This window comes from Triturus cristatus, chromosome 3_2 (genome assembly GCF_964204655.1).
Source record: "Triturus cristatus chromosome 3_2, aTriCri1.1, whole genome shotgun sequence".
NCBI lineage: Eukaryota > Metazoa > Chordata > Amphibia > Caudata > Salamandridae > Triturus > Triturus cristatus.
Window position 1 is genome coordinate 257,782,826 of NC_140584.1, and position 24,739 is coordinate 257,807,564.

General features: G+C 47.5%; 1 protein-coding gene across 1 annotated transcript in view; it reads left to right on the top strand.

Annotated features, from left to right (window-relative positions):
- STX12 (syntaxin 12) overlaps positions 1–17,668 on the top strand; it is a 190,040-nt gene extending 172,372 nt beyond the window's left edge. Inside the window, exons 8-9 of the mRNA XM_085647566.1 lie at positions 14,136–14,218; positions 17,319–17,668. Coding sequence (XP_085503692.1) covers positions 14,136–14,218; positions 17,319–17,411 — 176 coding nt within the window. The 3' untranslated portion in view covers positions 17,412–17,668. The remainder of the gene's footprint in view (positions 1–14,135; positions 14,219–17,318) is intronic.
- The last annotated feature ends 7,071 nt before the right edge of the window (positions 17,669–24,739 follow it).

Genomic DNA, 24,739 nt, shown 5'->3' on the forward strand with positions numbered 1-24,739 from the left:
ATTCTTCAAGTTTCGGTAAATATATTTTTTTCTAGAAACAGTCTGCTGCTTGTGTTGGTTTCTAGAAAAAATCCACTGTGTCAAAAATCCGCCTTAAACTGAAAACTCTCATACTAGATGAATAGTAGTGGTGTTTACTTTCACGCTAGTAACGGAGATACAGAGGAGTCTTTTTTTTTTATTTTTATAAATATAGTTTTACTGGGTTTACACAAAGTTGAACATCAACACATTACAGTAATGGTAAATACATCAATCTCGTGTCATGCGTATGACCAAGTTATGCAGCCAACAGCTTAATATAGGATCTTTTGAAATTACAATTCCTTCCCTTGCGTCGCCCCTCTTTAATCAGTAAAAACGTTTATGACCATTTCAACTGACAGCACGTCAGCGTCAATACTATGTGAGCCCACAGTACAGCCCACATTGGAAGCAGCCTACTTCAGGCCCCATATCACTTACTCAGTAGAATCCCCATCCCTGCCTTAAACCAGGATCAGGCAGCTAACGGCCCCTATTCTGCCGTCCACAATGTTACCAAGAACTCACCCATAAAAACGTAGGGCATAATTACGAGTCCGGCACTTCATGGACCACAAGACTCACCGTGGTGGTGGTGAGTTGTTCAAGTGGTGGACTGCTGGCTGCACTAGGGATCGGCCGTTCTCTGGCGGAGGCGCAGCAGAGGGACAATGCAATGTGCTGAGCGAGTCTAGCGAAGTCCCGCCAAGCATATTTCAAGTTCTTCCACCGCCAGCCTTTTCATGCCACAAAAAGGCTTGCTGTGGGGGAACCTATAGGGCCCCCAATCCCTCCAGACACCCCTGCCTGCTTGCACCCCCAGATCCAGCACGGCATGGATTTCACAGTCCATGCTGTGCTGGAACATTTTTGGCATTCCCATTACGGTGCCCTTTTTCAGAGCACCGCAGCAGGAAAGGCAAAAGGAGTGTCGGCTGGCACGAGTTAAACACTTAATCAGGCGGGCGGTTTTTGCGCTGCTTTGGTGATGCTGTGCCAGCGGAGAGCCGGCGCAGCAGTGGCAAAGTCAAAATCAGGACCTTCGTCCAATATGCTTGTCACCATGGGGTCCATCACCCAGACTCTCGCTCTGACCCTAGCATATCCTAACGCCTTGTCTCCCCCCTGTCTGCAGGGGGGCCCCCATGCCTCCCGCCACTGACCTACCCCTGCTTCCACCAGCTTCCTCAGCCATCCTCCTTAGTCTTCCAGGGGTGCCATATTTTCTCAAACTTTCGAGGACATCCCCAGGTTTTGTACACCAACTCTTCTGCCCCCATACACCAATCCAGGTTCCCCTCCTACTCCTTCAGTGTGGGGGCTCCCCCATATCCGCACAACATCCCACCTATCCACTGCTAGGGCCACATTACAGAAAAGCAGTGTATACCTATCCAATATCTGTGTACCCCAGATGCCCATGGATATCAATTGTGGTGTGAGCTGGATCTGTATCTGTCACCAGAGACGGGTGTTTCCCCAGTCTCTCCCAAAATCTCCTCACTCACGGGCAGTCCCACACTGTATGCAGCAGCGTAACCCCTCCGACCGCAGCCCCTCAAAAATAAGGCAGACTCTCCATGCCCCATTTTGTATAGCTTCCCTCTTGTGTAGTATACCCTATGCAGCAATTTCAACAGCACCAAGCGGAAACCTACCCATATAGCCACCTCCCTCAGGTAGTGGCAAGCTCCTCCCCACGCATCATCCCCCAGTCTCCCCAGATCCAACTCCCACCTGTCTCTAAGGGCATCGAGCGGAGGCAGGCCATGGCCAGCAGCGTGCGGTAGACCTTGGAGATTGCATGCATGGGCCTGATCCCAGGACACCCCCATGCCGCACAGCCCTCCTGCTGTAGGCGCGGTCTCTGCCCCAGCACCACAGGTCCGTCCCTGACCTCGGTGCCCCCTCGCTACCGCTCGCTCTACCTCCTCCGTTGTTCTCCGCATTTTCGTTGCATTTTCGGCATTTTGTTTTAATTGTTTTATTGTACTCCCTCTGTATTATCTCAGTTTTGTGCCTATTTGTTTAGGATTGTACCCACTTGTGCCCCCCGCCGCTGCTCCCTCGCGGCCCCGCCCCCCTTCCCTTCTGTTACCCCATTGGCCGCCCCGCTCCCAGCTGCTCCTCCCTCCCACTTGGCCTCATATGGAGCCCGCGCGGCGTGAGCGAGTGTGACCTGTTCCCAGGACAACCCCACGCCGCACGGCCCTCCTGCTGTAGGCGCGGTCTCTGCCCCAGCACCACAGGTCCGTCCCTGACCTCGGTGCCCCCTCGCTACCGCTCGCTCTACCTCCTCCGTTGTTCTCCGCATTTTCGTCGCATTTTCGTCATTTTGTTTTAATTGTTTTATTGTACTCCCTCTGTATTATCTCAGTTTTGTGCCTATTTGTTTAGGATTGTACCCACTTGTGCGCCCACCCCGCTTCCCGCCGCTGCTCCCTCGCGGCCCTGCCCCCTTTCCCTTCTGTTTCCCCATTGGCCGCCCCGCTCCCAGCTGCTCCTCCCTCCCACTTGGCCTCATATGGAGCCCGCGCGGTGTGAGCGAGTGTGACCTGTTCCCAGGACACCCCAATGCCGCACAGCCCTCCTGCTGTAGGTGCGGTCTCTGCCCCAGCACCACAGGTCCGTCCCTGACTTCGGTGCCCCCTCGCTACCGCTCGCTCTACCTCCTCCGTTGTTCTCCGCATTTTCGTCGCATTTTCGTCATTTTGTTTTAATTGTTTTATTGTACTCCCTCTGTATTATCTCAGTTTTGTGCCTATTTGTTTAGGATTGTACCCACTTGTGCGCCCCCCCCGCTTCCCGCCGCTGCTCCCTCGCGGCCCTGCCCCCTTTCCCTTCTGTTACCCCATTGGCCGCCCCGCTCCCAGCTGCTCCTCCCTCCCACTTGGCCTCATATGGAGCCTGCGCGGCGTGAGCGAGTGTGACCTGTTCCCAGGACACCCCCATGCCGCACAGCCCTCCTGCTGTAGGCGCGGTCTCTGCCCCAGCACCACAGGTCCGTCCCTGACCTCGGTGCCCCCTCGCTACCGCTCGCTCTACCTCCTCCGTTGGTCTCCGCATTTTCGCCGCATTTTCGTCATTTTGTTTTAATTGTTTTATTGTACTCCCTCTGTATTATCTCAGTTTTGTGCCTATTTGTTTAGGATTGTACCCACTTGTGCGCCCCCCCGCTCCCCGCCGCTGCTCCCTCGCGGCCCCGCCCCCTTTCCCTTCTGTTACCCCATTGGCCGCCCCGCTCCTGCCTCCCAGCTGCTCCTCCCTCCCACTTCGCCTCATATGGAGCCCGCGCGCACGCGCAGCGGTCACGCGCAGCGGGTGCGCCGATTGTGCGCTGAAGGCAAGCCCGTCTACGCCCGTCCGCGCCTTGACCGCGCCCAGCGCCAGGACCCCTGGACCTCGACAATGCCAGCACACCCGACGAACTTACAGCACCGCCACCCTCCACGCACTCAATGCCGGCCGGAACCCCACCTGCTACCGAGCCGCCCCGAGACGCACCCACGGACCCTTCACCTGTCAAGCCTGCAAATTCACCTGCCACAGGACCTGCACCGCACCCGCCAAGCCGAGCACCAGCCACAACCACCTCAAGTGCATCCTGCTCAACACCCGCTCCGTCCACAGGCACGCCGTCGAACTCTGGAACGTCCTCGACACAACATCACCAGATGTCGCCTTCCTCACGGAAACCTGGATGAACGCCTCCTCAGCCCCCGACATCGCCATAGCCATCCCGGAGGGCTACAAGATCACCCGGAGGGACCGCATCAACCAAACTGGAGGAGGCATCGCCATCGTCCACAGAAACACCATCCTCATCACGACCAACTCCGAAGACACCCGCACCGTCGCCGAACACCTCCACTTCCAGATCCACACCGACCCCAAGACCACCCTCCGAGGCACCCTCATCTACCGACCCCCAAGACCACGCACACAATTCAGTGAAACCATCGCAGATTTCGTCAGCCCACGCGCCCTCACCTCCACAGACTACATCCTCCTGGGGGACCTCAACTTCCTCCTGGAGAACAACAAGGACTGCAATACCTCCGCCCTGCTGGACAACCTCGCCAACCTCGGACTCGAGCAACTTGTGGACGCCCCCACCCACTATGCCGGACACACGCTTGACCCCATCTTCTCCTCCAGCAAGCACATCTCCTTCAGCAACTCCACCAGACTACACTGGACAGATCACAGCTGCGTCCACTTCAACTTCAGGAGAACCACGACCCACCACCTCCCGCAACAGGCTCCCCGCAGAAGCCGGAGCAAGATCACAGTCGACCAGCTCGCCACCGCCCTCAGCCAGAACCCGCCCACCAACACGACAGACCCCGACGAAGCAGCCCGCAACCTCACACAGTGGCTCACTGACTGCGCCGACGAACTCGCACCACTGAAGAATCCTCCCAGCAAACCCGGAAGCAGGAAAGCCTCGTGGTTTACCAACGACCTCAAAAACTCCAAAAAAAACCTGCCGCACCCTCGAGAAAGCCTGGCGCCTCGACCAGACAGCAAAGAACATGTCAGCCCTCAAGAACGCCACCCGCAAACACCACCAGCTGATCCGCACCACCAAGAAGACAACATTCAAAGAACGACTGGACAACACCCACAACAGTAAGGAACTCTTCATCATCGTCAAAGAACTCCCCAACCCTAGCGCCAGCAACAACGACATCACACCCTCGCAAGACCTCTGCGACTCTCTCGCCTCGTTCTTTCACAGCAAAATCGCCGACATACACAACAGCTTCGGCGCACTGACCACGCACCCTACCACCGAACCATCGCCCCCCACCACCACCCTCTGCACTTGGACCCCTGTAAGCACCGAAGACACCACCCGCATGATGAACACCATCCACTCCGGCTCCCCCACCGACCCCTGCCCACACCACATCTTTAACAAAGCCGAATCCATCATCGCCCACCTTCTCCGGAACATCATCAACAGCTCGTTCGCATCCGCCACCTTTCTGGAGAGCTGGAAACATGCCGAGCTGAGCGCCCTCCTGAAGAAACCCACCGCGGACCCCACGGACCTGAAGAACTTCCGCCCCATCTCGCTCCTCCCCTTTCCAGCCAAAGTCATCGAGAAGACCGTCAACAGATAACTCTCCGCCTTCCTCGAGACCAACGGATCCCTCGACCCCTCGCAGTCCGGCTTCCGAGCAAACCACAGCACCGAGACAGCCCTCATCGCAGCCACCGACGACATCAGGTCCCTGCTCGACAACGGGGAAACTGCCGCCCTAATCCTCCTAGACCTCTCAGCAGCCTTCAACACCGTATGCCACCACACCCTGACACAGCGCCTCAGCAGCACCGGAATCCAAGGAGCGGCACTGAAGTGGATCAACTCGTTCCTGGCCGGAAGAACCCAGAGAGTCCGCCTCACCCCGTTCCATTACGCGGCCACCGTAGTCATCTGCGGCGTCCCACAAGGATCCTCACTCAGACCCACCCTCTTCAACATCTACATGAGCCCCCTCGCAGACATCGCCCACCAACACAACCTCAACATCATCTCCTACGCCGACGACACCCAACTGATCCTCTCCCTCACCAACAACCCCGCCACCGCCAGAGCCAACCTCCAGGAAGGTATGAAAGACGTCGCAGAATGGATGAAGATCAGCCATCTGAAACTGAACTCAGACAAGACAGAAGTCCTCATACTCGGACCATCTCCCTCCGCCTGGGACGACTCCTGGTGGCCCCCTGCCCTGGGCAGCGCACCCAAGCCAACGGACCACGCACGCAACCTAGGCTTCATCCTGGACTCCTCCCTCACGATGAGACGGCGTTGACTTGCTTGGTCATCATCCTGTTTCAACACCCTGCGCATGCTCCGAAAGATCTTCCGATGGATCCCCACCGGAACCAGGAAGACGGTCACCCAGGCCCTCGTCACCAGCCGTCTGGACTACGGGAACACCCTCTACGCTGGAACCACAGCCAAACTACAAAAAAGACTCCAGCGCATCCAGAACGCCTCAGCACGACTCATCCTGGACATCCCTCGCTGCAGCCACATCTCGGCCCACCTGAAAGACCTTCACTGGCTCCCCGTCAACAAGAGAATCACGTTCAGACTCCTCACCCACGTTCACAAGGCTCTCCACGACATGGGCCCGGAGTACATCAACAACCGCCTCACATTCTACACACCCACCCGCCAGCTCCGATCCGCCAGCCTCGCCCTCGCCTCCGTCCCGCTCTTTCGGAAATCCACTGTCTGAGGAAGATCCTTCTCCTACCTGGCAGCGAAGACATGGAACTCCCTCCCCACTCACCTACGTCTGACCCGGGACCATCTCTCCTTCAGGAAACAACTCAAGACCTGGCTATTCAGCGCCTTGAGACCCTCACGGGTGAGTAGCGCGCTATACAAATTATGCCGATTGATTGATTGATGCATGTGCAAGGGGGAACACCCAGGATTCTAGAGGTGACTCCTCTAGTAGGCCCGCAAAAAGATCCTCATGCTTCCTCATAATGTACCGCATCTGCAGGTATGGGCGATATTGTGCCCTGACAGTTCATCCTCAGCCTGCAACTCTGTGAAAGGGGATTAGCCCCAGACTTTCTAGACTTATTCCACCACCGAAATCCCCCACAGATCCCTACACCCATGACCCTCAATCACTCTGAGCTCCATCAGCCTCTCTGATTCCCACAGAGGCGTCGCCATTGTAATCCTCCCCTCCCAGCCCAAGAACCTCATTGCCTTTCACAATGTCTATCACCAGGGTGGTCGGTAATGGCAGCAATCTCGTTCTCCACCAGCCGTACAAATACCACAGGTAGCCCGACGGTCCAAACACCCATCTATCTCCCAGCAAGAAGTGCTCCCACTGGTCTGAAGACCCAGTCATTTGCCACTACCAAATGAGCCGCCCAATAGTACAATTTCATGTTAGGCAGGTCAATACCCTGTGACACACCTTCCTAGTTAACGTCACCTGGGCTATCCTGGAGGGGGTGGGGAGGGGGGGAGGCTCTCCTGTCCCACAGCAAGGTTCTAGTAACCTCATCCACCTGTCTGAAGAACCCTTCCAGCATCACATAGTGTGTTTTCTGCAGGCCATATAAAAATGTTGGCAGATATATAATTTTAGAGAGCCCAGCCGTACCCCTCAAAGACAATGTCGTGGTGCGCCAATGGCCCTTATCCTTTTTGTAAGCCTCCAAAATCTTCCCCAGATTTTTCTAGAGAAACAAGTCCTTCTCTGTAGTCCTATACAAGCCCAGATATCTGAAATCATGGGCCTCTCAGTGCACCCGGAAAGGCTCCATGGAAGGAGTTCAGTTGGGGAGAGGCAAAGCAGCCGATTTGCTCCAGTTAATGCCAAGCCCCTAATAGACCTCGAAAATATTTCGGATCTCCAATATGCGCGGGAGAGAGCGGCCTAGTTTCCACTAAGTGTAGAAGGATTTCATCAGTTTATAAGGATATTGCATCCTCCCATCCCATGTCCCAACTCAAGGCCCGAATCTTAACATCCCTACGCAGCCATTTCGTTAATGGCTCTTGTGCCACTGCGAATAGCGATGGAGATAGCGGGCACCCTTGTCTGGTTCCATGCCCAATTTCAAACTCCTCCGACAGCACACCATTCAGCCAGGCCACCAGATGATCATAGAGCAGTTGGACCCACCCTATAAAGGAGCTGCCAAAGCCCATCTTCCTCAACAAAGCCCACAAGTATGGACATTCCACCAACTCAAACGCCTTTTCGGTGTCTAACAGGAGGTTTGCCAGTTCCCCTGGATCCGACCACTGCGCACCGAGCACCCAAAGAGTCTCTGAGATTATGCTGGGTCTCTCGGTGGGGCATAAAGCTAGACTGGTCCATGGCCAGCAAAAACTCCTCCACATTTGTCGTACGTGCTGCCAGTACCAACACCTTGACCTCCACATTGAGCAAAGAGATGGGTGGTAGGAATTGCAGTCCACCTGAGACTTCCCCTCTTTGTAGATGGACACAAAAAGAGCCCGCCACAAATTCTCTGGTAACTACCCCACCTTCCTGGCACCCGGAGAGGACTACCCCAGTTGAGACACCACCTGCTTCTGAATACATTTAAAGAACCCTGGGACAATCCTCCCCTTCATGTAGGCCAGGGCTTCTGCAGTCTCTGAGTCAGTGATATCCATTTCCAGAGCTTACCTCTCCTCTTCTCCCAAAACAGGTTTCGGGAGGTCCCAGACATACTCAAGCAATCCCTCCCCTACCTCCTGACGACACTGCCTATAGACCTCCTTAAGATGGGCTGCCAGTACATTTGCTATACCCTCTGGAGTCTCTACCACCACCCCATCGCTCTCTGGAGTCTGTGGATCTATCTCTCACCCTCATCCCACTTAGCCAGCCATGCTTGAAGTTTCCCTTCTTTATTACCGAATTCATATAACCTCCTCTGCTGCATCAAAAATCTGACCCGAGCCTCCGGCTGCTGCAGCCACCTATAGTCCTCCCTCAGCTGCTTGATGGTGATCATCAAATCGGGGGTAGGATCACAGATGTGGGCTGCCTCTTTCTGAACCAATTACCCCTCTACATCCTTGCACCCTTTATCTCTGTCCCACTTTTTCCCCACCACATTCGCAATCACTGCCTTATATGCCTCCCATAGGACCCCCCAGAACCCACTGACACTTGTTGTTCTACAAAATAGGTCGCTTAATCCAGAAACCGCCTAATTTCCCAATCTGTGAGCTCTCACAGGTCAAGGGTCCAGCACAGCCACCGACCCCTTCCCCGTCCTTGACATACTGTGAGCACTAGGAAATGATCCAAGATGCCATAGAGTAAGTACTGGGTGTCCCCCCACCAGCCAAGCTGCGGAACCAGGAGATAGTCCAGGCTGGACAGTAATCTCATGGCATTGGCTGCATAGGAAAACTGCTTCTGCTCAGGTGTGTTGTACCATCCAGAGGTCTGCCAGTCCCAGGAAGCCCAAGAATGTCAGGCGGGTGACCTATTTGAGTACTCCTGTTTTGCTACAATTGTGTTACTAAGTTAAGGCCCTCCCATCCCTCAGTAGAGTGAGAGTATCCTGTACTGTCACCAACTAGTCGCCCATCTTCACTAGGCCCTCAGTCTGCAATCCTGGGGGAAGATACCACAACCCCACCGTCTGGTGCAGTCCATTCCAGCGGTGGCTGCCTGACAACCAAATGGTCCAAGTCCGGCTGATATGGAAGGGGAATACTCCTAAACACCCAAATTCCAACCCCCCTGGAACCCAGAGGAATCCTGCATATACCACAAATCGATACTGCACCCTGCTTAAACAATGTCCGGGTCATGCCTGGCCAAGAACTTTTTTAACAATCCCTCTTTTCATACTATTACCTAGCCCATTCACATTCCAAGAGAGGGCCCTGAGGCTTCTCCCCATCAGGCCGCTGGGGTGTAAACTCCCTACTTCATCGAAGCCTATAGTGCCCATTTAGCATCCATACCTTTTGGCATTCTCCACATGCGCTACACCCACCCCAACAATAACTGCCGCCCTCCCCACAACCTTGTGTGGTAAGCCTGAAACTACCCACCCCCCAATGCTTGAAATGTCTGTCACCCCCCAAACACATACATACCCCCATCTTGTCTGTGGGGACCAAAACTAGAGTCCGTGAGGGGGTAGGCCAACCGCCCACGGAGTCTCATCAGTACCTCAGCCCACTAGATCCGCTGTCATGGGAGTCACCACCAGCAGTCTCTCCTCTTCTCTCCCCATACCCAGAGAAGAGGACTTACCATTCGAGGGGCCCTTTTCCAAGCTCAAGGCTGCCCGTTTGGTACTAGCAGACCATGGCTGGCTCTGCTGAATTTCTGTCCCCATTCAGGCCCTTGCGGACTCCGCTTGCGACATGGTGGGGTTAAATCCAGGGGCCTGTATTCTCCCTGTACGCTGCCGCTGGGATCTCCAAAGCTCAGCCTGGAGGTCAGCAAGGACCAGACACACACCATTGCAGCTGACTTGAAGAAATGTGTACCCTCCCCTTCCGCAATGTGCAACTCTGCATGAAATATTAGTGAGTACTTGATATTGTGCTATCTCAACTGCCACTTCACCTCCATTAACGATTCCCGCTGTTTCTGCACCATATGCCATATAGTCTGGGCCAATGTTTACAGTCCCCTTGTCTAACTGACATGGGTCCAAGCCACTTGCAGAATGCAGTCCTGGTCCCTGAAATTGATGAGACCGCACCACCATTGCTCATGAATATGCCCCTGGCGGCAGAGGGCGAGCCGGCACCCTATGCTCCCTCTCCACAATAAACAGTTTAGAGGGTCTCCCTTCCAACACCACCGAGCCCAACCTGTCCTCCATGTACAGCTCAGGCGATGGACCCTCCGCCCATTCCAGGACCCGCCACTATCCTGATGCTGGTGCAGTGGGAGCGGCCCTCCAGGACATCCAGTTTTGTTGCCTATGCTGAATTTTCTGCCTCTAGTGTCTTAAGGCGGTCTCCGCGACCATCAGCTCCTCGAGAGACCACTTCAGTGTCTACCATTTCCTCCACCTTTCTGTGGTCTACCTGCAGCAGTCCCACCTCCTTGAACACAAACTCAATTTTGTTCTCCAAAGTGGACTTGGTATCCTGAATCGTCGCAAGGATTCCTGCAATGTGGGCCTCCAAACCCAAGTCCATAACCCCTGGGTGAACACCACACGCTCTCTGGCAGATCTGCAGGTGTCCCCTGCGGTACTGGTTTCTCCCCATTGGTACAACCCATCCTCTATGAAGGGTTCCAGCCCCTGGTCTGTGAGGATTCATGTCAGACGCCCTTCTGGCCAGCCACCACACACCCCAAGTTTGGCCCAGGGTCTCCTCCAGCACACTCGCTACACTATCAACGCTGTAATGGTTTTCCTTCACTGCTGCTGTTGGGAGGTTAAGCCGCCCCACAGCCAGCATGCCACAGCTCCCCCTCACAAGTCTCTGCAACCCCCCGTACCTCCCAAAAGGCAAAAGTCAGATCTCCATCCACCGTCCCAAGGGGGGCACGTCAGAAGGCACACACCAGCCCTTGGCGAGGTGCTGTTACTACAGGGGTAAACATCCTTTACCCCGCATGTGTTACTCTGCATGCCATTACCCCTCATTTCTTACACCGCAAAATATTTTACAATGCAGGGCTTTACACCGCAAACTATTACAAAGCATTCTCCAAAGTAACGTCCCTGTGGAGTTTGAATAGTAAATTGCGTTGTAATGGGGAATGTGTTGTAATGGACTGCATTGTAAAGCCCTGTGTTGTAAAAGATTTTGCGGTGTAAAAACTGCGGGGAATGGCACGTGGAGTAAAAGTGTGCGGGGTAAAGTGTCCTATTCACCGCAGGGCATAAGCACCCGCCCCACTCCTCACTCACTGAAAGGTCCCCGACCAGGGATCAAGGGCTTTCACGCCCCTCACTCCGTAAGGTCCTCCTTCCCCTCTGCTGGTCGTGGGGCACTGCCGACACCTTCTGCCCCCCTCCCTGGGGGCCTGACTGCTGAACAGAAGCCGCTCCGGACCTCCAGGTGTCTCCACTGATGGGGGCACTCTCTCTCTCAGATCGCCCTTAAGGCCCCCACTTCATCCAGTTGCTCCTCAGGGCCATCATTTACTCCTGCAGCCCCAGGTTTCTTGGGCCTTCTCGAGGCCGATGCCTCCTGCTCCGAAGGGGGGGGGGGGGGTCCCTCACCAAGTCAAGGCACCCCTAATTCTTTAAATAAAGCCACTGGCGGGCATCTCTGGTTCCCGGCCTCAGTCACAGAGTACTTGGGGATCAAAGCTCACATCCGAAATCCCTGTTGCAGGCTCCTAGCCACCCGTGCTATTGCGAGGCTGCACCGCCTGCTGCTATCTTGGTTGCTGTCACCGACCTCACCTCTGTCCTTCCAGCCCAAGAGCCTCTGGCCCCCCTGGCTCCACCTCCACCTCCACCTCCTGCTCCTGGGTCACACCAGCTGCTAATCGCCGCATGAGAAATAAATGGCTCTGTGGACAGTCCACGACTGAGCTTGGTTTTATTCAACTGGCTCTGTGCGATTCTGGTCCACTCACCCCTACCCAGATAAGTCTTTCAATAGAGAACGTTACTTTTCGCGAGCACAAAATAAATTGTTTCCTCAGAAATCTTGACCATACATTGTGAAACTACAATATGGAATTCAATCATCCGGATTTAGCACATGTACCTCATCTCAGCTTTTTCATTGCATTGTACTACTTATACTGAATATTAGTCACAAATTCAGCAGTACAGCTACCGGAATGCAAATTGAAAACACGACTTGAAGTGCAACTCATGCATGCAATTGGGAAACTTGTGAGCTCTGCTAATCCTTTTCACGTCAGAAGTGTGGTCCAGATTATTTTGTCAAAAATATTAATCTCTGTGATTTGCATTGAACAATAACATACAAGTCCGCCTGAAAGCAAATTTCTCACTTAAACCATTGCTTAATACATCAGACATCCTCATAAGTACTGTCATTGGTGATTCCTTTATCAAATGCAAAGGTATCATTTTAACAACTTTAAGAAAAGGCTGAATTGTGACCAGCATGTTAGACAATAATCTCTCCGCTGCAAGTGCTCAAATTTCTTTGGCCAGTTCACTAGCTGACAATATAATTTAAAATTTTGCACAGAGCCGAAGGGCATGGATCCTGGTTCTTTCGCTCCCATCAAATTGCATGAAACGCTAATGTCTGTAAAGTTCGTTACGTGTGCCTTATTCAAGCCCTGGCCTTTTAGTTAGCAGCATTTTGCTTCCTGGGATTTGTTGTTTCACTAACGATTGCAAGTGTGGACCCTAGAGTATGTTGAGTGTGGTTGCTTAGAAAGTCTTGTTTAGCCAATGGACCTCAGCCATTTGGCAACTAAGCTTTGAACACATAGCAGTATTTTGTTTTGCTAGGAGCTATGTAAAATGTTATCCTTGCAACATTTACAGTTGGTTCTGAACAGCAGCGCAATATTCATATCAAAAGTAAAATATTTGACATAAAAAGTGATATTTGTGTTAGTATAGATCAATCAGAAATCCCTACTTAGCAGTGTGATGTGCATACTCTTTCTGCATTCACTCCCTTTTCTGTTCACCAAATAGCCAATGTTGACTCATTGCCACATAGAGTACAAGCTTTACAAAGCATCTGTATGCCAGGGATGGAAGTTACGCGCTTACTGTGCTACGTTGGAAGAGCTGGGCGCTAAAGGAGATGGAGCACAACAGTTGCATGCGGAAAGCTAGTGCTTGGAAGGGGAGAAACCCACACTGTGGCCGTTAGATCTCTGGGTTTTGAGTGATTTAGACAGATGAGCCTTTTCAGGACAGCCTCCGTGATAAGTACGCTGCACAGTATTGTGCTGTGCTTTGCAGTAAAGCCATTGAGCGAAATAAACTGTGGGGATAGCTCTGCACTGAAGCCTTGGAAGAGGTCTTCGAGAATGACCTACTGAAAATATTAATGTTGCTATGAAGGGCACTTAGTGGTATGTGGCTGAGACCTGTAATTAGAGAAACTTGTGGAATGAATCGAAGAACAATTAGGGTAATGCTACTTGGGGTGATTTAGGATCACTCACTTAGTAGAGGATTAAGCCATACCTAAAATGCGCAAAGTTCACACATAAGCACACTGTAAACATGGTAGCTCTCTGTAACTGAAGCATTCCTTGAAATGCAGATCACTGCAAGTAAATATCTGATTAGAAGGACAGTTAGTAAAGTAATGGCCTAAGGTACTATAGCCTGCATCAGGAAATTGCCAATTGTACCTTTTCAAAACTGAGGGCATGTGCAGCATGAACAATCACTGGCAAAGGTTATCGGTCTAACTGAAATGCAAGTCTGAAGTCAGACTTACTGGCTCGAGCAATGTTCAAAAAGACCAGTCCTATTCATTTTATCAGTACTTGTTATTCAGTGGGTTACTTTCAAGGCCGGAGGATCACATACATGTGTTATGATTGTTCCTTTTTTTTATTCTATCAGCAGTAAGCACTTTTGATCTTCTTCTTATTTAAGGGTTAAATGAAGGATACTTACGAGTGTAAACATAAGATACAAATTTTTCTTTGCAGATAGTATAGAAGCAAATGTGGAAAGCGCAGAAGTGCACGTAGAAAGAGCCAGTGAACAATTACAGAGAGCTTCATATTACCAGGTAAGCATGCCTTTAGTGCTCAACAGTCTACAGTGCTAGTTGAGTCCTGCTTTGGTTATTTGTAGATTGTGCTATCACCCAGAAGGGCATCTTGGTGCTGAGCCAGTGTGATTCTAGCCTCGCTAAAGTCAGCTGGAGGCAATATTGAAAGAGTCATGTCTTCAGTTTCTTCTGGAATTCAAGAATGTAAGATGAAGCTCTGATGTGTAGTAGCAGGTCGTTCCAGACTTTTAGGGCGATGTCGGAGAAGGCTCGTCCTTCTTCTGTGGACCTGCTTGTGCATTGGGATGTGTGCAAGTAGAAGTCCAGCAAGTTGAGTTATCTTGATTGTTTGTGTGGATGGCTTGTGAAAAGAGATGCAGCTATTGAGGTAGGCTGGGCTCTTGTGTAGTGCTCTGAAGTTATGAGTGAGGATTTTGCACTGTGCTTCTTTGTGTACTGGGAGCCAGTGGAGTTTCTTGAGGTGTGGTACCATATGTGTGAGGTTTGGGACGTTAACAGTAACGGTTTTTGGTCATTTGGTGAGTTGTTTGTTGATCCATGGGTATAGGGTGTTCCCATTGTCCAACTTGCTAGAGATGAAGATGTGATTGACCTGTTTGCATGTGGTGGTAGGGCACAATATGAAGAATTTCTTCAGCATCTTCAAAGTGTGGAAGGATGAGGATGTTTCACCGTAAACTTGGGTGGCTATATTGAGATTGCTGCCAATGGCGATCCCAAGGATGTTCGTTGGTGTGTCACATAGCTCAGCTGGCCACCAGGCTGAGTCTCATGGTTTAGGGTTCTTCCTGAAGATCTCGACTTCTGTCTTGTTGGTGTTAAGCTTGAGGCAGTTGGTCCTCCTCTAGTCAGCGACTTTGGTCATTCAGGCAGTGAACTTGTTCCAGGTGTTGGGAGACTTGTCCGTGCGAGAGAGTATGAGCTGAGTGTCGGCAGCGTAGGAGAGGATATTGATGTGTGAATGTGGATGATAGCAGGAGGGATCATGTATGTACTGAGGAAGGTCTAGCTCAGTGATGTTCCTTGTGATACTCCACAGATGAGGTTCTGGGCATCCTAAGAGTAGGGGGACCAGACAGACAGATTGGGTTCTCCCAAACAGGAAGGAGCAGATCCAGTGAAGGGTGGTTCCTCTGATTCCTACCTTGTGTAGGCATTGGATGGGGTGGGATACCATGTCGAGTGCAGCTGAGATGTCCAGTAGAATGGGACGGCTGTCTTCTCTGTACATGATCATACAGATATCGCCTGTGATGGTGCTATGGCTGGGTCTGAAACTGGACTGTGTGTGGTTGAGGAGCTGGTGTTCGTTGAGACAGTTTGAGACATTTATTGATGGGTTTCTCTAGGGCTTTGGCCGGATATGGCAGCAAGGGCATTGATCTGTAGTTGGCGAGCATTGATGGGTCCGCAGATGTCCTTATCAGGAGGGAGAAAAATGCTGCATGTTTTCATGCATCTAGAAAGATGACAGAGGAAATGAAGTAGGTCAGGGTCAGGGTGAGCCCTTTGCTGATAGCTAGAAGTCTTCTGGTGAAGGTTTGGTGGGGTATGGGTCCCATGGGCCTGAAAGTTGATGGACTGCATGGGGGCAGGAGTTTCTTCTGTGTTGGTTTTGTACCATGTGGCTGTAGTAGTTCCCTTGGATGTGACAGGTAGTCTTGTTGACAGGTCTTCCTGGTCCAGTTGAAGGTGGAAATTGCCTTATATGGATGTTATCTTTCTGCAGAAGACCTGCAAGAGTTGCTTGTCGAAGTCAGTGAGAGGGTGATGCTGTTGGAGGTGGCTGCTGGAGAAGTCTTTCACAGTGGCGAAGATCTCTGCTGCTGTTAATGCTGGCGTCACAGCAGTCTGCTAGTGTATTGCGTTTAGTTTACCGTATCTCCTAGCGGTAGCATCTGAGGTTGATTAGTAGGTGCTTCTATCCATGTTGCCTTGACTCGTTTTCCACCTGTGCTTCTGTTTTTTGCGATGATGCTTCGTCATCCTGAATTTCTCCGTGTAGCAGCTGGCTTGAGTTCTGGATCTAGTGGATTTGCTATGCTTGAGCGGAGCCATGGAGTCTGTCCAGGTGGTTATCCAGTTGTTGATTAAATCTGGTAGGCTGCTGCTGTGTTTGGGCTTGTGTTCCGTAAGCCAGGCTGTCCAGTCTTCTTTTGGGATGTTCTTGAAGTATTCACCATGTGACCTAGCGTTGATAGGTATATGTTGGTGCAGGACTGGGATGGTGAACTTGGCAAAGGCATGCTCTGTCCAAGTGATCAGCATGGGCTTGTCTACTGAAACGTTGAATTGGGTGAAGGTCGTCTCTGGCAGAATGAGTCTGTCCTTTCATGAATTTTCTAAGGCGTAGGCTTCCCATGTCTTTAAGTAGTGTGGTTGTGTTTGGGTCAGAGTTTTTTCCAGGTGGAAGGTCAGTTCTCCGAGGAGGATGACTGCCTTGGTGTTGAGGATGTGGGGTGTGACAAAGTTCACGATGGTATCAGCGAAGATGGTGTGTGGTCTTGGGTGTTCGGTAGAGGAGTTTGCCTCTCAGGGTAAAGTTTGTGATTTCGAGATGAAAACAGGTGTATCATATAGCTGGCGGTAGTGTCCGTAGAGGTGGTGCAGTTGATGGCATCCTTCAAGACTAAGGCAATTCCACCTCGGGCTTGTGCTGAATGTCCTGCCTGGCGATCTTGTATCTGGGAGGGATGGCTGTGGCGATGTCAGGTGCTGACGCAGCATACCGGCAGGTCTCAGTGAGGAATAGCAGGTCTGGCTCATGGTCATGCAGCAGGTTCCTTATCTAGTGGATTGTTTAGTGAAAGATTGGGTTTAGAGGAGCAAATACGAGTGTGGAGCGTTGTGCAGTTGGTGGGTGATGAGTGTTGGTATGAGTGATTTTGGTGTTAGGTGCTGTTGGTGCGAGAGTGGTGAGCTGTGTTGTGGGAGTGTCATTGCTTACTTCTGTAATTAGAAATCTGTGACCTTTGAAGAGTTGGATCTTTTTTACTTAAAAACCAATGCCTTCAGATTGTGAATGGTATTTGTCTACTCTGGTCTCAATATTTGTTTCTTGTATTCTAATGTTCTCTTCTACTTTTATCTGTATTAGAGTAAATCCCGCAAGAAGATTTGCATTTTAATCTTAGTCTTGTCCATCGTCGCAATCATCTTGGGCCTGATCATCTGGTGGGTAACGAAATAACTGAAGAAGTGGAGGGAAAGTAGCTGACGACGAGTGAAGATTTATTAGCCACGGCTTTCAGATGGTGTGTTACAACCACTTAAATGTCCAACAAGGAGAATGAAGAAGCGCACTTACTAGAAATCCTGATAGTAAAATCTTTTAAAACATCTGCAAACTAAAGACTACTACTTTAAATTAGTGAGCCATGAAAATATGTATCTGTAATGTACAAATAGTATCGCTGTATGAAATTAAACTGTTAACTTATACATTTATCATTGAGTTACCTGCTTTCCATCCACCCTTCTGACTACTTGACTTCAATTGCACCTGTGTACTGAAGACCATTCCATCAGGAAAGATTAGATATGAATAGTTTCTGTGTAGTCTAAGTAACTTTGTGTAAACAGACTAATCTGTTTTGAAGCTAGTAGAATTTAGTTAATGTTGAAAAGATTTTAATATCTAACTATGAATAGTCTCCATAGAAGGGAATGTAAATTCTCTTCATTTTGTTTTCTTGTTCCATTGCCGCACAGTGAACATTCTAGAAATCAGTAATCTACTTAAAGTCAGGATGAAAGTGGCCTAGGCTGGCCAAAGGTTTTTAAGAACAAATGTGTCCCTAGCAAAACTATATTCCCCTAAAATGTATCATTCTTTTTTTTTGTAGTCTCTAATGTACTGAATCGCATTTCATTTTTGGAGTAGTAGGTCAGATATTTTTTAATATATTTTAAAACTAAAACTATTATGTTTGTTATGTAGACTTAAGCACACCATTATCTGCAATTATCTGATTCATGAAAGAGTGCAGAAAGAACAAAAAAATGAACATTTTTATTGGCTTCCTCCTTCCTGAAGGGTTTTTGTCATAAATCCTTCCTCAGGCTTCACTTGGAATTTTTTCCCCACAAATCCAGTTCACCATTCCAGGTGATGCTTTTGTTGGACCAGTCTCGTACTCAAGACATCATTTTCAGATAGATGAAGCTGTTACATAAAAGTGCTAACCCCCTACATCCTAGAAGTCATGTTTGGCGCTTGCTGAGGTTTCTGTCAATTGTTAATAATGATAGTGCCTAGGGCTCAACCATGAGGCAAGCACATGTACACAGTGTGCCCTCAGATACCTAGGGGCAATTGTGAGGGAGGGATGGAGAGCAAACTTTCTATTGCTGTGCACAGTGAATGGTTCAGGTCATAATCCAAATTGAAATCCCCTCACAGAACCTGTACTTCAGTGAGGGAAATGCCCCATTACCACAAACACCATAACCAGAGAAAAATAAAAGAAATGTCCTTTTAGCATTACAATTCTGGCAGTAATAGTTGAAAAAGAGGTCCAAGGGAAAACAATTGGACTTGACAGAACATGAAGCCACTTGTAAGCTTTCCACCACCTTCTGCCTCAACAGGTTTAGTGAGTTGTTCTAGAGGCCATGGTGGTAATTTTAAAATTTCCCACCTGGGCACTTATGATGTCAAAAGCATCGGCTAGCTCCATCCTGATGTTAGCACCCTTATATATTAGCATTCATACCATTCTGCTACCAGCGCCTTGGGCATCATACTCTGATCCTGCCCCGCAGTAGTTGTTTCATTTCATGAAACATTTTTATCTCCAGCATCATTACTGAGGCAACTAAAGTGAACATCCAGCTAATTGGTTAATAACAAGCTGCCTGAGCTTAAGAGGATCACCAGGCCAGAGTAATTTTCCATGTTTCTGGACGTCATTAGGTCTTACTCAGCTGCTGTGTACCCTGTACCTCAAGTGAAGAAGATAAACGCAGTGGAGAATCCCCCTCCTTACCACCCTACCAACACACCCACTATATAGATCATGGGATAAATCCCTCTTCTTGACCTACAAACGGTCCGCATCAGTTATACATAACCTTAAGGAGATTTACTTTTATCTAAAGACCACCTTCAGAGAATCATGCCTATTTGGCAGGCAAAGTTAAGAGGTCTGTAGCAGTATTGGACCATCTACACTCCATAAGGCAAAATATAATCTCTTCAGAGAAATGTTTAACCTACACCATACAGCGTTCTGTTTCATCTTTCGTTGAGCCGCAACTGAAGGATATTCATACATTTTGGCAAAAACATTATTTCAATCCTGCTGCAAGCTGACCGCTTCGGGCGCTTGGCTGACGGTCAATAAACGACTTGTGGAAGATGTATTTATAGTTTCTGTTGAAAGTTTTGGTTCTTTTTTGGAGAGGGCAAGTGGGGTGTCCTTGTGGTGGATCTTCTTGACACTCTTGACAACAGTAAGTGCAGACTGTTTTGCACTTGAATGCAGTAAATGCATGCTCTTGTTCATTGGAATTCTCCCAGGCTCTTTGACCAATATGTGCAGTATAGCAGCTTCACTATGCATTTTCTCCAGTTCCTCTTATCTGAAGAATTGTTAGAAAATCAGAAGACATCCTTTTTAAGCCTTACTCGAAGTGCTGAGCAAGCTGCACTTGGTGCCTAGATTTTATTAAGCTCAGTATGGAGATATAGCCAGAGAGTATCTTTTCTCTCTCTCTCGCTCTCTCTCTCTAATATATACATAAACAAAAATTAGCCAGTGCCTCCTTCTGGGGTTTCCGTATAAATTATAGTTCAAAATGACAGAGGCACTCTAAAGAAATCATGGGTTATTTTTTTAATGAAAAACTAAAGCAGCATACAAAGTGCCAGGACGCATATCGACCTTAAGTCTTTTCTCATACAATGCGGCCGTCATAATTGTGGTCTATTTATGTAGTGCATCAACTATTTAACAAGCAAGGCATTCTTGTTCCCGCAGTACCTTCACACACACAACTTTCCCACTTTGCGACAATGTGGTTCACATGAGAAATGCATTACTGAAATTCTTATGCATATTTAGACATGATTATTTGCAACATTACATTTTTCATATGTATATATAGATACGTAGATACAGTTGTGAATTGCAAAACCAACATCATTATGTTTACATTAACCTGCGATCTAATGTGCTTTTTGCCTTATTCATCTCTTCCTCATGTTAACTCATTATTTTTGTGAATTCTCCATCATTTTGAAATATATAATATTTATTTTCACCTGGTGTCCCAGATATAGTTTTGGCTGCTTAGGGTCTACTGCTCCTCGCTAATTTATTCGGCACACTAAGCCTGAAAGAGTATTGTCTCGACTTATACAGTGTGCTCCGTTGTGTCTAGACAAAGCTGTACCTCTCTAATGAGCTCTAACTGATGCGAAACACTTGTCAGGGGTTACTTGTAGTCATTCATTACATTTTATCAATTCCAGGATGACTTGAATGGAATTTTATCAATCCAAAGTTGTGTAATACTGTGCCTGGAGGGGTAAAAGGCTTTTAGTATTTTCTCGGCGGGGATGGCACTGTCCTAATCGTATGCTTAAAGACTTTGATGGAACTTCTACTGTTCCAGAGTTGTAACCATTGCAAGCAAAGGACATTTTAAATTCTGTTGAAGAAGGGTTTACCCCCTCTTTACTCCAGCCGATGGGGATTTTATGCCAAATGAATTGTCGATAAAAAGATTGAAGCCCTGGCAGCAAATATTGCTTAAATTGTGCTGTGTGCCACATCCCCTACATTGAATGGTTTCAGTATCCGGGGTACCTGGATGCCTTTTCAGCTTACGTGTGTTTTCGCGACCAGTCTTCCTGTTGTCAAAACATTCAACACATTCTTGGATGATCCTCTGAATTACCTTCCTAAATCATCCTTTGTATGCCATTCTGCTATTAAGATTAATTTTTGATCTTAATTTTGTGTATGTTTTTGGATCCTTGTGCTCACATTCATTGCAGTACCTACCCATGAAGGCACATTTTCTTTCTATTATCACCGCTGCAATTACACTGTAGGAGTTGCTTGCACTCTCTGCATCGCCTCCATGTTCTATCTTTTTTGAGCTAGTGTTGCCAGGAAAGTAAAATCCTCTTTAAACAGAAACTACAAGATTACTTTCAGCAACAAAGGGAAGATCATCAATTTTTTTTCCTGCATCCCTCCCATTCAAGATGAAGAAACAGCTTCATAGTTTAGAGGACATGGATGATCATGGAAGACTATATTTATTGGCTTTGCTGGAACGTAAATAGACTTGTTCATTAGAAGACCGTCTAAGATGGGTAGCATAGTCCTTCAAAGAATGCTACGGACACTAATTAGTACCTCCATTCTTCTTCAGAGCACATTTAACAAGAGGGAATTCTGCTATATCTACACTACTGAGAGGATCTCTAGTGGTCCACTTTTGTGAACCTACTACTTGATTCTCTCTACATAGTTTCACCAGACGTTACTACCTTGATTCGGATGCAAGGAACCAGTTACAGCTTGGCGGGGCAGTTCTTTTAGAGATCTGTAGTACAATAATTAATATTGGTGAGCTTAGCTCTACGTCCTTGTGTGTTCCTGCCTTATGAGTGGCTCATGATACAAATTTGCAGGAACAAGTATCTGTTGGTAATTTAAGTTACTTAACTTATTGTTACAAGCTATCTAGTGGAGACTTTGTTTTCCCATAAAAGTCTCATCATCCTTCCATATCCACTCTGAATGCTGTTAATTATTCGGTAACATTCTTTTTAAAATATTTTGTTTGGCTCCGCTTTATTGTCTGACCTCTGTGGAGCGATAAATATTCTAAGAAATTAGCATCCCATGTGTTTCCTTTGTGGGCTCACCCTACAATTATATATTTTGGATTTGCACCTGTTGCCACAACAGTGTGACAGGACACCAGTGAAGTAGACAATAGTAAGAATATTTGGATTATTCTGGGCGTCCAACAAAGTACATCAGTAAGGTTCACTCCTTTTATTTGAAATATAGAACTCTTATGTATAAACTATATTTGCTTACATAAAATTATACATTAATTCTGGTATTAAAACAGGTAGCAAATAACAATGGTTAGAACATAAAGATAACTTTCAACCAACAAGTGTTTCGCGGCAGACTACGCCGCTTCTTGAGGGCTAGTTACATATGTCTGTAGTGTATCATATAAAAAGGTTTCCCTATAAACATCAATTAATAGGTTGTGTGTGGATAAGTCGATTGTATGTAGAGTTAAAAGTGGTTTCCCTGGTTCTCTCAATCTAGATAAAAATATGTGATCAAGAGTCATTCTTAGTTAAATAAATAAAAAAATATACATATATATTTATTTTGTTTTTTAAAGGAGTGAACCTTACTGATGTGCTTTGGATTATTCTATGCGCCCAACAAACATTGTTTCTATTGTTGACATTTATCAGCCAGATAGGGCAACTGGCTTTTTATGTGGCAGGTAGCGCAGGGCCTGTTGGCCTATATTCGGTTGCACCAATGAAGTACCCTGGGTGAAAATGTTTTCGGATGCTTTCTGAAGGTTGGGAAATGCTTCATGATTTGAAATTTGTGGTAAGATCATATATCCATTAGAAAGAATGTTGCCGAAGGTAAGTAACTTAACAGGAAATGTTAATTACATTACTAAGACATACTTTAAATTCTGCCTTAAAAGTTATTTATTTTAATAGGAAAAAGTCAACCACAGAAAAAGTTGTTGTATTTGTGTGTTAACAGTGAACTTTAGTAAAGCACGCCCATCCAGTCCCAATTGGTAAGGAAGTAGCTTAGATGAAAAGCACAAAACAGTCTCCTCTTGTTGCCAAATCTCCACTTTAGAACACTAGAGTTTTGTCTATGGAATTAGTGCCTTCACCACTGCAGCTTGTTCTGGTGGGGGGCACGGTGAGCAAATTCCACATGCAGTGCTCATCCTTTGCAGTTATAAATTAAACAAAGTGTGATCATGGACTTGATCAGTCTACAAGGTGTGTCAGATGGTGTCATCATCACTGCGTTGGGAAAACATCAGGACTTTTAATTAAAGCAAACACAGAAATCACTATTGGGATTCTGGGAGAAGAATCGCTCCTTGGCCATAAAACTGACTTTTTAGAGTTCGTCTCTAAGATTTAGGTATACAAGTCTACCTTTTGTTGCAAGTCTGAAGAAATATGTAATTGGGCAGTCAGTCACATCTTGTTAAAGTTAGTACAGCCGGCATGGACTCTAAATAAATGTATAACCAGATATATAAGCACTCCATGTATTGGTCGTGTACAGCCAACAGATTATATTTAAATACATAATTTGTTTCTTAAAATTGTTGTATTTTGTCAGTGAAGTGTAGTGTTCTTTAGAGCTCTGTATTTATTGTATACAAAGAACAAAAGCTGTTCAAATGAATGAACCAGTTTTACAGCGTGTTGATGATGCTAAATCCTAAGCTTGTAACAAGGCGTGCCATGGTATTTCTTTCCTAGTCTCTTGTTTTTGGCCTGTCAATTTCCCTGATCGCATTTATTAGATCTTTGTCAGTGTAATTAATGCTACTTAATATCGTCTTCCAAAACGTACAGATGCAGCAAATCTTGTCCGGATTGCAATAATGATTGATATTTTGAGTAAAACTTTACATATTTTACCATTTATCAGGATTGTATCGTCATTAAAGGGAGCTCTTCTTTTGTTTGCTGCAGATGTAGTGCGAACATTAAGGAAAAGGAGTGAAGGCCAGGTTGCAAGTTGGGGTGGATTTATGGGTCTTTCATTTTTTTACCAGTATACAGCAAAATGCTTATTGTTAAAACGTTGGTTTGTATTCTTTCTTATTGAGATACACTACAAACTATGATTTCTTTCATTGTGTACAAATCCTAAGCATCTGTCAGATTCCCAGAGCCCATGACGCTTTGGCGACACAGTTGTTACTTCTTTGTATTGGAGCACAGTCATTCCAGCTTATAACATTTGTTAATAAACACATTGAGATGCTTTTTGAGCAGGTCCTCTTTTTGTTTTGTCCTTGTGACATATTTTCATAAAAATGAGTCTTTGCCACCATGAAGTAACACTACAAAATACATTTTAATTGAAGTAATTAGATTAGTTTACCATCCTCTAAAATAAAGGCCTTAGATCAGTACTTTCAGATTAAGAGATACAATTAAATGTATGTATTACTCTATTAAATAAACATGCATTCCCTTAGGTTTGAATTTTCTCATTTCCATTCCAAATCCGGTTGCCAATACATTAATTGAAACGTTTTATTTAATGGAAGGTATCACAGTATATTTTACGTCTTTTGTTCGCCACACAATAATTACGGTTATTTCTAGAATCTGTAGTTCTTTTGTTGATCAGTTTTCCCCAGAAATTCGAAATATAAGATTTATTGTAAGTATTTACATTTTAAAGAACTGTTTTCAGTTGAACACAATTTATATGTAGAGCCCCACAATACATTTTTAGCCAATCAAGG